This window comes from Chiloscyllium punctatum, chromosome 1 (assembly GCF_047496795.1).
Source record: "Chiloscyllium punctatum isolate Juve2018m chromosome 1, sChiPun1.3, whole genome shotgun sequence".
NCBI classification, from domain to species: Eukaryota; Metazoa; Chordata; class Chondrichthyes; order Orectolobiformes; family Hemiscylliidae; genus Chiloscyllium; species Chiloscyllium punctatum.
In genome coordinates, this window is record NC_092739.1 from 85,983,781 (window position 1) to 85,997,402 (window position 13,622).

Here is a 13,622-nt window from a genome sequence, read left to right on the forward strand (position 1 = left end):
TTGCTTATCCTTAAATCTGCCTTTGATTTGGCATTAGTTTATGCCTGGTTATTCTCCTGTGAAACACCTTCCAGAATCATCTTCTGTTAATATAAATTTAAGTTGTTGAGGAATGGGGAAACATTGCACATTCCTGAATCTAGCAACTTCTCCATCTCAATATCTGTTTTGGCTGAAGGGAGGGGAAGAAAATTAATGTTCAGTTCTGAAGTAGCTAATTCCATTTGACTTGGCATCATTTGGAAGACAAAATGAACTGAACTCTCAACAGGTGACATAGTCTCATGAGAATAGTGTTGCATCTTGATCTGGTGTTGTACCTATTTCCTTGGCCATGATCATTTCAGAGAATCTTTCTCGATATTTCAGAGGGGGAACTGTGAGAAACTAAGCTCACACACTTCAATAATTTCAGTCTGAGACAAAATCTGAATCAGTAGTGTCCTTTACTTTTCTCTTGCAAGAGGGTGTGATGTCCACTGTCTAGAAGGCAAGGGACACACACACTAAATTCAATTAATACACGATATTTATATAATTTGGTTTCTTTTTTTTTCATTGCTCCTCCCCTGTTTACATCTTCCACTTCCCTAAGACCGGCCCCCATTACTCCTGTTTATCTCTTGCCTTATCCGGCCTTGTCTGTGACAAAATGCTTATTTCTGGCCTCACAAGGCCGTTTGACCTCATCCCGCTGTGGGTCATTGTGAGGCATATCCTTTCTTCACCATTATCTACTCCCTCCATCCGTACCTTCCCCTACCATACTGACCCTTATGACCCTTTTAATTGGGGTTTGTTCCTGTGTTTCTGTAAAAGTGGGAAACAGATGTTTATACCTACTGTTTGTACAGGCGTATCTAGCTTAACTTCCTCCCCTCACAGCATCTTATCTATTCGCCTGTAATATCTACCATTGTTTTGCAGTCACGTTTCATTCTTGCATACAATTTTAGCTAATACAAAAACAATTATGTATTTCCTCCACATAGTTTCCATTCTTGTTGACTCAGCTCTTGGCGGAAACAATTACATACTGGTGTGAGTTCATTTACTTTGTATAAGTAATTATAATTGCAGAAGTAACACTACTTTATCTATATTCCACAATTTCCCCTTTTTCTTTAATTACCATTTGTTATCTTCTGCACTTTTTCTTTTAAGCATTGCCCCCAAAATTCACAAGCATCATTCCGGAAATTTCATCCATCTTGGTCTCACTCATCCCCTCATTAGTTAGTCGATAAAGTTCCTCTGCCTGATTCCCTTTTAGGGGCATCTGTTTCATTAAGGCTGTCTCAATCAGTCTTTGGGTGAGCCCTCGTATACAGGGTATGATGCCCTGTATACCCCGACTACTACTATCAGGGAAGTAAGGATAGAAACCACCACCCCCTTCCATTTTCCAAACCATGATTCAAGCCATCCAGTGAGAGATGTGTCTACTCCTGAATTCTCAGCCAGTTCCTTTGCTAAGGTAGTCAATCCCCTTAAGGCCCGAGTAATTGAACCATCAGGTGCAGTGTTATAAGGAATAAAGGTACAACAGCTTCCTCCTAACATCACACACACACACACCCTTTTTCTGCTAAAATCATGTCAAGGGCCATTCTGTTTTCCCATGCCATCCTACTTGTCGCATTAAGCTGTTCTGATATTCCTTTAACCGCATCTCTTGTATAATTTATAAATCGCTATTGATTATAGAAAATGTAATTTATCCAATCTACATTTTTATTAATTGTTACCCACCAAAAGAGAGCTGACTCAAAGCCTGCTGAAATCTGGTTACGAGCCTTGAATTCATCAGGTACTCCCCTAGGGACTCCTACCGAATCGAGATAAATCCTGTCATTGAAAGAAGTGTCTAACCGTAATCTCTTACCCCTTCCCTTTTTCCCTACTATCTTTTCCTTCTCAAATGCCAGGGTAAATGGAATTGCCAATTGTACAATTGCACATATCCCTCTCCAATCAGGAGGTAGGGTGGGTCTCAATATTTTGCCCCCACAGTACCACCACAGATCCGCTCGGGGAACCTTTAGTGCTGAGTAGTTCCCTCCCTTCTCCGTTTCGGTAACATTCTTAATCTCTGTACATAATTTCAGCTCTCCCAAATCTCTCGACTGACTTGTACCTCGTCTACGCACACACGACGTGTGATTTCCAACTGTGGCGGAAAATGTGGGGGGGACTTTTGCATCTTTCTTCTCCAAGGGAGGGAACATCAGAGATAGGGAGGTACAATTCCTATCATTCCATGCAGTCTCATCCTGGTACAGGGCTATCATACATTTCATGCCCTTCCTGTCTCGCTTCTACCCGAGCGGAAAGGGAACCACCTGGGCCACTGGCCAACCAGAGGCACATGCATAGCAATTGTTTTTGTTCAGACTTTTTACAGTATACTTTACCCATTTAACCCAGGCATTTGCATCCCATACCCAGTTTCTATTTTGATGGTCTGTTTCAAGTCCTTTACCTCTATAATTTTTATTACTTTAGGATCATCGGGAGGGGTGAAAGGTTGTATCTTAATACCCAGTAGTCTTACCCGTTTTCCCTGTCCTACGCTAATTCGAAAACAACAGCCCGAGAAATCCTTCCCGTTTGCTTTCATTTCTATCCCAAATGTTTCATTTAATTGTATCTCATAGGTGCCCCCCCCCGCCCCAGAATTGCTTCGTGCCATGTGGTTTTCTTAATTGTTAGGTATATTGGGTTACACTTTTTGCCGGGACAATCACGAGCTGGTCGGAAGGGGGCCTGGTGTACTGTGACGAGACCATTATACCAAGTACCATCCCCAAGGCCATCCCCATAGGACTTAAGATGTATCTCAGAGCTGCGGTACTGTCTCTGATTATCTACATCCCCACAATTTACTAAGTTGCATACATCAGTGTCTATTACTTGTGGATTATCAGACTCAGGAACCGTTAATAATACATATGAAAATGATATTTGACAAAATCCCAATACTAAGAGGGCTAGCATCATAACTCTAAGCATTCCCAGTATTCTAAACATCATGCTGAAGCACAAAAAGACTTAATATACAATCTTACAGAAATAATCCCGCGCTCACATCGCCACTGTATAATCAGTTACTCAAAGTCTGTTTAGTCTGAGTTTCAGCGGGTCTTGCGTTGATTCGGCTGTCCAGACTTCTTCCTCAACTGGAGATTCCACTGGCTCTTCGATCCGAGTGTAGTGAGTCCAGCCTTTCCCCACCATCCTTATTGCAGTTTCGGTAGTCAAAAGATTACGGCCCTTCCCAGTCCGGCTGCAATTTAGTCTTTATCCATGATTTTACTAAGACCCAATCGCCCGGCCGGATGGGATGAACGGTGAATTCAAAGGGTGGAGTCTGTGTCAATAAACCCTGTTTCCTGAGGAAAGATGAAGAGGAGGACAAGCCCAGTATATACTTTTTTAAAAACAAATCTTTGATTTCAGGAATTGGCAATTCTCCATTCGTTCCCAGGTAAGGTAATCCAAATAAGATTTCATAGTGGGAAAGTCCCAAATCTTTCCTTGGAGCTGTTTGTACTCTCAATCCCGGGTCCCTTCCTCCCAGGGTCTGCTTTCTCAAGACTTTCTTATTTACCTTTCTGCATATTATACATCCTTCACATATTTGTTTAGCAATTGTATATATTCCTTTACATCCATATTCCCTAAGAACTAAATCACACATTGCTTGTACTCCCCAATGACTGCTTTGGTGTAGGACAGCCATAATCTCTCGCATCATCATTTTGTTTAATATTCTCCTTCCATCAGGTAACATCCAATGCCCGTCTGCTGTTTTTGCAGCCCCTAAATCTCTCAATTCTTTTTCTTCTCTTTCAGTAAACATAGGAGCTTCCCTAGGACCTGGGACCAATAGGTATTAGGGAATGAATCAACACTTCTTGTGGGTTCAGGGCGGCTTCCATAGCCACTTCATTGGCTAATCTATTTCCCCTAACTTCTGGTTCATTTCCTTTCTGATGACCATATACATGCACAACTGCTATTTCTCGGGGGAGTAATAGGGATTCCAAGACCCGTTTAATCAATTCTTCATGTACTAATTCCTTCCCCCGGCTATTGATCAATCCTCTTTCCTGCCATATCTTTCCGAAAGTGTGCACAACACCAAATGCATATTTAGTCTGTGTATACTGTTCCCTCTTTATTTTCTAATGCCCTAAGGGCTCTTTCCAATGCATAGAGTTCGCAGGTCTGAGCTGACCACCCATTTGGCAACCTTCCTGCCTCCACCACACTACCTTTTGTCCCATCTACAACTGCATACCCATTATGTCTTTTCCCTTCAGTCACCCAGGATGATCCATCTATAAAAAGTCTAGCCCCTGCATGAAGTGGAACATCTCTCAGGTCCATGCGGACCTTAGTTTGGTATTCTATAATGTCAAGGCAGTCGTGCCCTGGAGTCTGAGGAGAGTCTCCTTCCCCTTTCCAAAGAAAGGCAGCTGGATTTAAACAATTGTCCGTGACCAACACTAGATCATCCTTTTCTATTAATATTGCCTCATATTTCAAAATCCACGAATCTGTCAATCATCGCCCAGCTTTTTGGTTTAGGATTGTTCTCAATTGGTGTGGAGTGCTTACCATTAGGGCTCCCCCAAATGTAAGCTTTCTGCTTTCCTCCACCAACAGTGCAGTGGCAGCCACAGCCTGCACACACTCAGGCCACCCCCAGGATAGTGGGTCCAATAGCTTCGAAAGATATGCTACTGGCTGTCTCATTCCTCCCCACCTCTGGATTAATGCTCCCAAACCCCCTCCCTTATCTATAGTAGCAAAGAGGTGGAAAGGTTTATCTAGGGAAGTAAGGCTAACATGGGGGCATGGATCAGATCTCTTCTGAGTTCCTCAACTAGTTCTTTTTCCTCATCATCCCAACTTAGACATTTTGGTTCCTCCTCTAATAGTTTGAGATATAATTTCTTAGTCTTCTGAGCATAGGAATCAATTCACAATCTGCAGTATCCCGTTAGACCCAAAAATTTACGTAACTCCCGTTTAGTCCTGGGCAGCGGCATCCCCACTATTCCTTCTATCCGTTCCGGGCTTATCTTTCGCTTTTCCTCACTAACTAAGTGTCCCAAGTATTTCACTTCTTGTCCCCATATTGTAGTTTGTTTTTAGATACTCGCTGTCCTTGCTGGCCCAGGAAATTCGATAATTTGTTCGTGGCTTCCACTACTCTTTCTCTTCTTTTTCCTGTTCCTAAGAGGTCGTCTAGTTACTGCAACAGGGTAGTCCCCTTGGGGCTGCTAAATTTCTCCAATATTTGTTCTAACATCTGTCCAAATAAATTCAGGGATTCCGTAAACCCCTGGGGGAGCACAGTCCACCGGTATTGCTGTTTCTGTCCTGTCTTGGGGTCTTCCCACTCAAAGGCAAACAAATTCCTACTTTCCTCTGCCAAGGGACAAGCCCAAAAGGCATCCTTTAAATCTATCACACTAAACCATTTGTGGTCATGAGGGATCTTACTTAATAACGTATAGGGATTTGGCACCACTGGGTGCCTGATCTGTACTATTCGATTTAATGTTCTCAAATCCTGCACCAATCGATAAGTTCCATCGGATTTCCGCACTGGTAGTATTGGGGTATTATAAGGAGACATACATGGCTCCAACAGTCCATCTCTAATCAGTCCTTCAATTACTGGCTGCAGTCCTCGTTTACCTTCTATGGAAATGGGATATTGTCGCTCACAGACAGCGTCCCCTTTCCTTTTTAAATTTATTTCTAGGGGAGGGATCTGTAGTTTTCCACGATTCCCTTCTCTAGCCCATACAATAGGGTCTATCTCTCTCTCCACATCCTCTGTCAACATTGCCATCTGTACAACTAATTCTTTTTCCTGAATTCCAATCTCCAGTCCTAAGAGGATAATTAAGTCTCTCCCTAGTAAGTTACTTCCTATATCAGGGATATACAGCAGTTCCCCTGTGACCCTATCATCATAGGTTCAAATACTGGAACAGTAAATCCTTCCCCTTTTATCCCCAAAACAATAATTGACCGTGTCGACATTTCTACTTTCTTTGGTTTAAAATTCAGCGATGACCGTGCTGCCCCTGTATCTACTAGGAAGACTACCTCTTCCCTATAGGGTCCCACCTTCAAGTTTATCAAGGGTTCCTGGTGTGTCCCTGGGGGCAGGAACCCCTGACACCCCTATTCTTCATCAAAATTCATAAGTGGAATTGCCCTTTCTTCCCTTTGTAGATCAGGACACTCCCGCTTAAAATGCCCTATCTTTCCACAATAATAGCATCCTGCCTGTGGAGACCTCCATCTCTGCCCCTGTCGCTCGAACCCTCTATCAAATGCTCCCCCTTGTCCTCTCCCTCTCCTCCTTCCTCTCTGTCCGACATGCTGCCACCCACTGCTCCGGTTGCTCAATGTTGGTTCCATTCTTTTCTTAACTATCTCATCAACCGTAGCTACCATCATTTTTACCTTCTGTTTTTGTCTATCATCCTCTCTCTTTACAAACACTTTCTGTGCCTCTCTTAACAATTCATCTAATGGTTTTTCGCTCCACCCTTCTATCTTCTGTATCTTTCTCTGTATGTCTGGCCATGCCTTTGTCACAAAATGTACTTTCAAAAGACCCTGTGCCACTGGGTCCTCAGGGTTCATTCCAGAATATTCCTGAATTGAGTCTCTTAATCTTTGCAAGAAAGCTGAGGGAGTCTCACCTTTCTCCTGTCTATTTCAAAGGCTTTAGTCAAATTCTGCGACTTCAGAACTGCCTCTCTTATTCCTTTTAGAATCAGGTCTTTCAATTCCCTCATTTCTTCTCTATGCTCCGGGTTTTGATTTTCCCACTGGGGGTCTCTGAGGGGAAACTTCATCTCTCCCTGTCCAGCATCCCCATCTCCAATCGGATGTTCCCTGTCCCATATTTTAATGGCTGCTCCTCGTATAAGTCCCCTTTCTTCCCTAGTAAATAGTATATTCAAAATAGACATTAACTCAGCCCAGGTATACAGACTGGGCCCCAAAAATTGATCAATTTGTTCAGACAACCCCACCAGATCCTCAACCAGGACCTTCATTTCCTTTTTAAATGTTCTGGCCTCCTCACTGGTGAGGGGGGCACTTACAAACCCAATCTCTTTTCCCCTATTGGTACCTCCTGAAGGGGATAAATCGTTAGGTTCTTCCCTTTTTTTTGCTTTTCCCCCCTTAGGCTTTGATTTAGATCCTCCGGAGGCCTCCTCTACATCTACTGTAGTTTTCCTTTCTTTTGCTGAGGATTGAGGGTCAGGAACAACGACATCCCCGTCCACCGCCCCTTCGTCCTCCTCTTGTGAGTTATCTGTTCCCTGTCCCTGTCTGTCTGTCTCTCCTGCTCCCCCATTTTCATCTAACCTGAATTTATGGTACGTGGGGGGGGGTCGGGGGCAAACAGCCAAGAGGATCCCAGGGACTGGGTGGGGCAGAGGGGGAACCCCTTATCTTTACTACCATCATTCCCAAACTGCCCTTCCAACAGGACGCATAGTCCACCTCCTCTTGACTAAAAGGTTGTTTTTTATTCACATACAAATCTAAATACTGACAGACCCAATCCTCGTCCGAACCATACTTTGGCCAGAAGACAGCCGGATGAAGGATTGGTTCTTTGGTCCATACTAAACAACAATAATTAATCATTTTCTTTTTATCCTTTGCCCTTGTACAAGTATTGCTTGTCCATTCCCGCAACATCCTCCCCAACGGACTTTCAGGAGGAATATTACCAGGGACTTTTTCTTCTTCCTTTACTCCGTTACAGCTACTCTGCCTACCCCCTATTTCCCGGGGCCCTCGCCAGTCCCTCAGCGATTAAATACCCCTTTTTCCGGCCACCAAGGCAATACTTAAAAGTCAGGTTTCTTACCTTGGTCTGTGCACAGAGTTGCCTGGCCCCTTTTCGCCGTATTGTCTATTGACCTCCTGTCACTGTCTGATTCAGATGACTCTCTTGTGGGATGCATACCAGTCGCCCAAGGGAGCGGACCAAATCAGGACACGAGATCGCTCCTCAATTGGGAACGGTACGAGTCTTCCCAGTGTCCAAGGCCAGCCACTCCCCCTGGCGATGGAAGAACATCCCGGACAAGCCCCCAAGACATTCAGAAGTCCTTGCCTTCAGCAGCTGGCTGTCCCTGTCTCCAGGACAATGGAAACTTGACTAGCAGCCATTAGAATTAAATCTCATTCCCAATTGCAGTATAGGAGTGAGATTTCAATATTGTAGTGGAGCAACTAGCTTTTCCAAGACATGGACAGGTTGGACTGAAGAGTCTGTTTCCATGCTGTACATCTCTATGACTATGACTCTATTGCTGTAAAATTGGAGGCTGGCACATGTGCACTGGCTAAGGATTGCATTTCACAATTAAAGTATTCTCCTGACTTTTGTGATGGATTAGTCTGTGCGATGTGTTTCTTGCTACCTGCACACTGAGGACCCAATAGCAGAGTTATCATTGTGCCTGATGACGTGACTGAAGTACCTCTTTGAGAATTGCAAGATTGATCACATGCCACCACTCCAACAAATGTAGAAGAAAAAGTTTACTTCAAATGTATGATTTTCTTGATTGCTACAATATATCGTAGGTGTACACATACTATAAATATTTAAATGGATGTTGCTCATTGTAGTGAAAGTATCCAAACCATGAAGTTTTCAGTACACATGTGAAAACCTGGCCAAGCACAAATCTGATGCTAAACTGCATTTCAAGGGAGCTCAGAGTGAATCAAATAACTTCTCACAATTGGAACCAATAGTCTTAAAATGTCTAGGCCACTAACATAGAGCCAACATGGTAAACTGCTGACTTTTTACAGCAATATAACATGGAAGATACGGAATCAGCGGCCAGTTTTAAATCTCTCACAGTTTTCATTTCTATTGAAGTCATGCAATTTTAAAAAAATTTAAATTCTAATTAAAAGTGACAAAAGATACATTTTTGCTTATTTACAGGGTAAACAACTGTGTTGGATTCTCCAATTACAAGTTTTTTTTCCTTTTCTTGGCTTACTCCTTGCTTTACTGCATTTTTATCGCTGCCACTGACCTGCAGTACTTTATCAAGTTTTGGATGGTAAGTTTAATATAATTCTATAGTCATACTTCATTCACTTTGTTTAAGTATCAAGATGTTTAACAAAAGGACATTTTTGCTGTATTTTTTAATGGAATAAATAAATTCAGTCAATGAGTTAATTAACCAATGATTCCTTTAAATAAAAGCAAAATGCTGTAGGTGCTGGAAATCTGAAACAAAGACAAAAGTGCTGGATAAACTCAACAGGTCTGGCAGCCTCTGTGGAGAGAGAAACAGCTGTTAACATTTTGAGTCAAATACAGATCTTCTTCAGAACTGTGGGAGGGCTTAGAAAAGGCTTTTAATGATGTTGATAGAAGGGGAGGAAGACTAAATGGAACAAATGGAGAGGGTTCCCAGAGCAAAAGACATGGGTGTTGACATTGGCAGTGAAAGGGAGAAAGCTATAATATCATGGTGTGAAAAGGAGAAAATGGGTTGAATCTGCTGAGAGCAAAGTGAACAAGAGACAAACGAGACATATTTGTGTCTATGTGTGAGAGTGTGTCTGTGTTTTGTTGGGGGGGAGGATGATTTGGAAACATGTGGAGCATGTAAGAAAAATCAAGGATACAGAGTTCATGTTCTGAAGTTATAGAGTCATAGAGATGTACAGCATAGATACAGACCCGACCTTGCCGACCAGATATCCCAACCCAATCTAGTCCCACCTGCCAGCACCTGGCCCATATCCCTCCAAACCCTTCCTATTCATGTACCCATCCAAATGCCTTTTAAATGTTGCAATTGTATTAGCCTCCACCACTTCCTCTGGCAGCTCATTCCATACACATACCACCCTCTGTGTGAGGAAGTTGCCCCTTAGGTCTCTTTTATATCTTTCCCCTCTCACCCTAAACTGATGCCCTTTAATTCTGGACTCCCTGACACCAGGATCCTATCCATGCCCCTCATGATTTTGTAAACCTCTATAAGGTCACCCCACAACCTCCGATTCTCCAGGGAAAACAGCCCCAGCCTGTTCAGCCTCTCCCTATAAATCAAATCCTCCAACCCTGGCAACATCCTTGTAAATCTTTTCTGAACTCTTTCAAGTTTCACAACTTCTTTCTGATAGGAAGGAGACCAGAATTGCACGAAATATTCCAACAGTGGCCTAACCAATGTCCTGTACAGCTGCAACATGACTTCCCAACTCTGACCAATAAAAGAAAACATACCAAACACCTTCTTCACTATCCTATCTACCTGCAACTCCACTTTCAAGGAGCTATGAACCTGCACTCCAAGGTCTCTTTGTTCAGCAACACTTTCCAGGACCTTACCATTAAGTGTATAAGTCCTGCTAAGATTTGCTTTCCCAAGATGCAGCACCTCGCATTTATCTGAATGAAACTGCCACTTCTCAGCCCATTGGCCCATCTGGCCAAGATCCTGTTGTAATCTGAGGTAAACTTCTTCGCTATCCACTACACCTCCAATTTTGGTGTCATCTGCAAACTTACTAACTGTATCTCTTATGCTCACATCCAAATCATTTATGTAAATGACAAAAAGTAGTGGACCCAGCACCGATCCTTGTGACACTCCACTGGTCACAGGCCTCCAGTCTGAAAAACAATCCTCCACCACCACCCCGTCTTCGACCTTTTTAGCCAGTTCTGTATCCAAATGGATAGTTCTCCCTGTATTCCGTGCTAATCAACCTCCCATGGGGAACCTTGTCGAACGCCTTACTGAAGTCCATATAGATCACATCTACCTTTCTGCCCTCATCAATCCTCTTTATTACTTCTTCAAAAAACTCAGTCAAGTTTGTGAGACATGATTTCCCACGCATAAAGCCATGTTGACTCTCTATTCAGTCCTTGCCTTTCCAAATACATGTACATCCTGTCCCTCAGGATTCCCTCCAACAACTTGCCCACCACCGACGCCAGGCTCACTGGTCTATAGTTCCCTGGCTTGTCCTTACCACCCTTCTTAAACAGTAGCCCCACGTTTGCCAACCTCCAATCTTCTGACACCTCACATGTGACTATCAGTGATGCAAATATTTCAGCAAGAGGCCCAGCAATCACTTCTCTAGCTTTCCACACAGTTCTAGTGTATACCTGATCAGGTCCTGGGGATTTGTCCACCTTTATGCGTTTCAAGACATCCAGCACTTCCTCCTCTGTAATTTGGACATTTTGCAAGGTGTCACTATCTATTTCCCTACAGTCTATATCTTCCATATCCTTTTCCACAGTAAATATTGATGCAAAATACTCGTTTAGTATCTCCCCCATTTTGTGCAGTTCCACACAAAGGCCGCCTTTCTGATCTTTGAAGGGCCCTATTCTCTCCCTTGTTATCCTTTTGTCCTTAATGTATTTGTAAAAACCCTTTGGATTCTCCTTAATTCTATTTACCAAAGCTATCTTATGTCCCCTTTTTACCCTCCTGATTTCCCTCTTAAGTATACTCCTACTGCCTTTATACTCTTCTCAGGATTCACGTGATCTATCCTGTCTATACCTTACATATGCTTTCTTCTTTTTCTTAACCAAACCCTCAATTTCTTTAGTCATCCAGTATTCCCTATACCTGCCAGCCTTTCCTTTAACCCTAACAGGAATATACTTTCTCTGGATTCTCATTATCTCATTCCTGAAGGCTTCCCATTTTCCATCCATCCCTTTACCTGCAAACATCAGCGCCCAATCAGCTTTTGAAAGTTCTTGCCTAATACCGTCAAAATTAGCCTATCTCCATTTTAAGATCTGGTCCATCCTTTTCCATCAAATCTAATGGAATTACGGTCGCTGGCCCCAAAATGCTCTCCCACTGACACCTCAGTCATCTGCCCTGCCTTATTTCCCAAGAGGAAGGTCAAGTTTTGCACCTTCTCTTGTGGGTACATGCACATACTGAATCAGAAACTTTTCTTGTACACACTTAACAAATTCCTGTCCATCTAAACACTTAACACTGGCAGTCCCAGTCTATGTTTGGAAAGTTAAAATCCCCTAGCATAACTACCCTATTATTCTTACAGTTAGCTGAGATCTCTTTATAAGTTTGTTTCTCAATGTCCCTCTGACTATTAGGGGGTCTATAATACAATCCCACTAAGGTGATCATCCCTTTCTTATTTCTCAGTTCCACCCAAATAACTTCCTGGGATGTATTTCCAGGAATATCCTCCCTCAGCACAGCTGTAATGCTATCCCTTATCAAAAACACCACTCCCCCTCCTCTCTTGCCTCCCTTTCTATCCTTCCTGTAGCATTTCTATCCTGGAACATTCACCTGCCAGTCCTGCCCATTCCTGAGCCATGTTTCTGTAATTGCTATAATATCCCAGTCCTATGTTCGTAACCATGTCCTGCATTCATCTGCCTTTCCCGTTAGGCCCCTTGCATTGAAATAAATGCAATTTAATTTATTCGTCCTACCTTGTCCCTGCCTGCACTGACTGTTTGACTCATTTCTGTCCTCAACTGTACCAGTCTCAGATTGATCACTTTCCTCACTATCTCCCTGGGTCCCACCTTACTAGTTTAAATCCTCCCGAGCAGCTCAAGCAAATCTCCATGCCAGTATATTAGTCCCCTTCCAATTTAGGTGCAATCCATCCTTCTTGTACAGGTCACTTCTACACCAGAAGAGATTCCAATGATCCAAAAATGTGAATCCTTCTCCCATACACCAGCTCCTCAGCCATGCATTCGTCTGCTCCATCCTCCTATTCCTGCCCTCACTAGCTCGTAGCACCAGGCATATACAGATATTACACTCTTGAGGACCTCCTTTTTAAATTCCTGCCTAACTCTCTCTAATCACCCTTTAGAATCTCAATCTTTTCCCTTCCTATGTCGTTGATTCCAATGTGGACAATGACCTCTTGCTGGCCTCTCTCCCCCTTGAGAATATTCTGCACCCTTCCCGAGACATCCTTGATCCTGGCACCAGGGAAGCAACACACCATTCTGATTTTTCTGCTGCTGACCACAGAAACATCTGTCTGTACCTTGGACGAGAGAATCGCCTAACACAATTGATCTCTTGAAACCCGACAGACCCTCATTGCATTACAGCCAGTCTCAATACTAGAAACTTGGCAGTTCGTGCTATGTTCCCCTGAGAATCCATCACCCCCTACATTTTCCAAAACAGCATAATTGTTTGAAATGGGTATAGCCACAGAAGACTCCTGCACTAGCTGCCTATCTCTCTTCCCCTTCCTGGAGTTAACCCATCTATGTGACTGTATCTGAGACTTTCCCCCTTCCTATAACTGCCATCCATCACATTCTGTTGCTGTTGCAAATTCCTCATCGCTTCTAACTGTCTCTCCAACTGATCCATTCAAATGAATAAAATTCGCAACCAACAGAATTTATTGCAGATATAATCTGCAGTAACTCTTAAACTCTCTTTAAACTCACACATCTGACAAGAAGCACATATCACTCTACTAAAGGCCATTTTTGCTCCTTCACAATCTACAGACCCAGAAAATAACACCATCTT

The 13,622-nt window shown here is 43.1% G+C and overlaps 1 protein-coding gene across 2 annotated transcripts in view; it reads left to right on the plus strand.

The window, feature by feature from the left end:
* The window catches only part of zdhhc2 (zDHHC palmitoyltransferase 2), a 109,504-nt gene that overhangs the window by 67,196 nt on the left and 28,686 nt on the right, over window positions 1–13,622 (plus strand). For both annotated transcript variants that reach the window (XM_072570066.1, XM_072570076.1), the window contains exon 7: window positions 9,020–9,140. In XM_072570066.1, coding sequence (XP_072426167.1) covers window positions 9,020–9,140 — 121 coding nt within the window. The remainder of the gene's footprint in view (window positions 1–9,019; window positions 9,141–13,622) is intronic.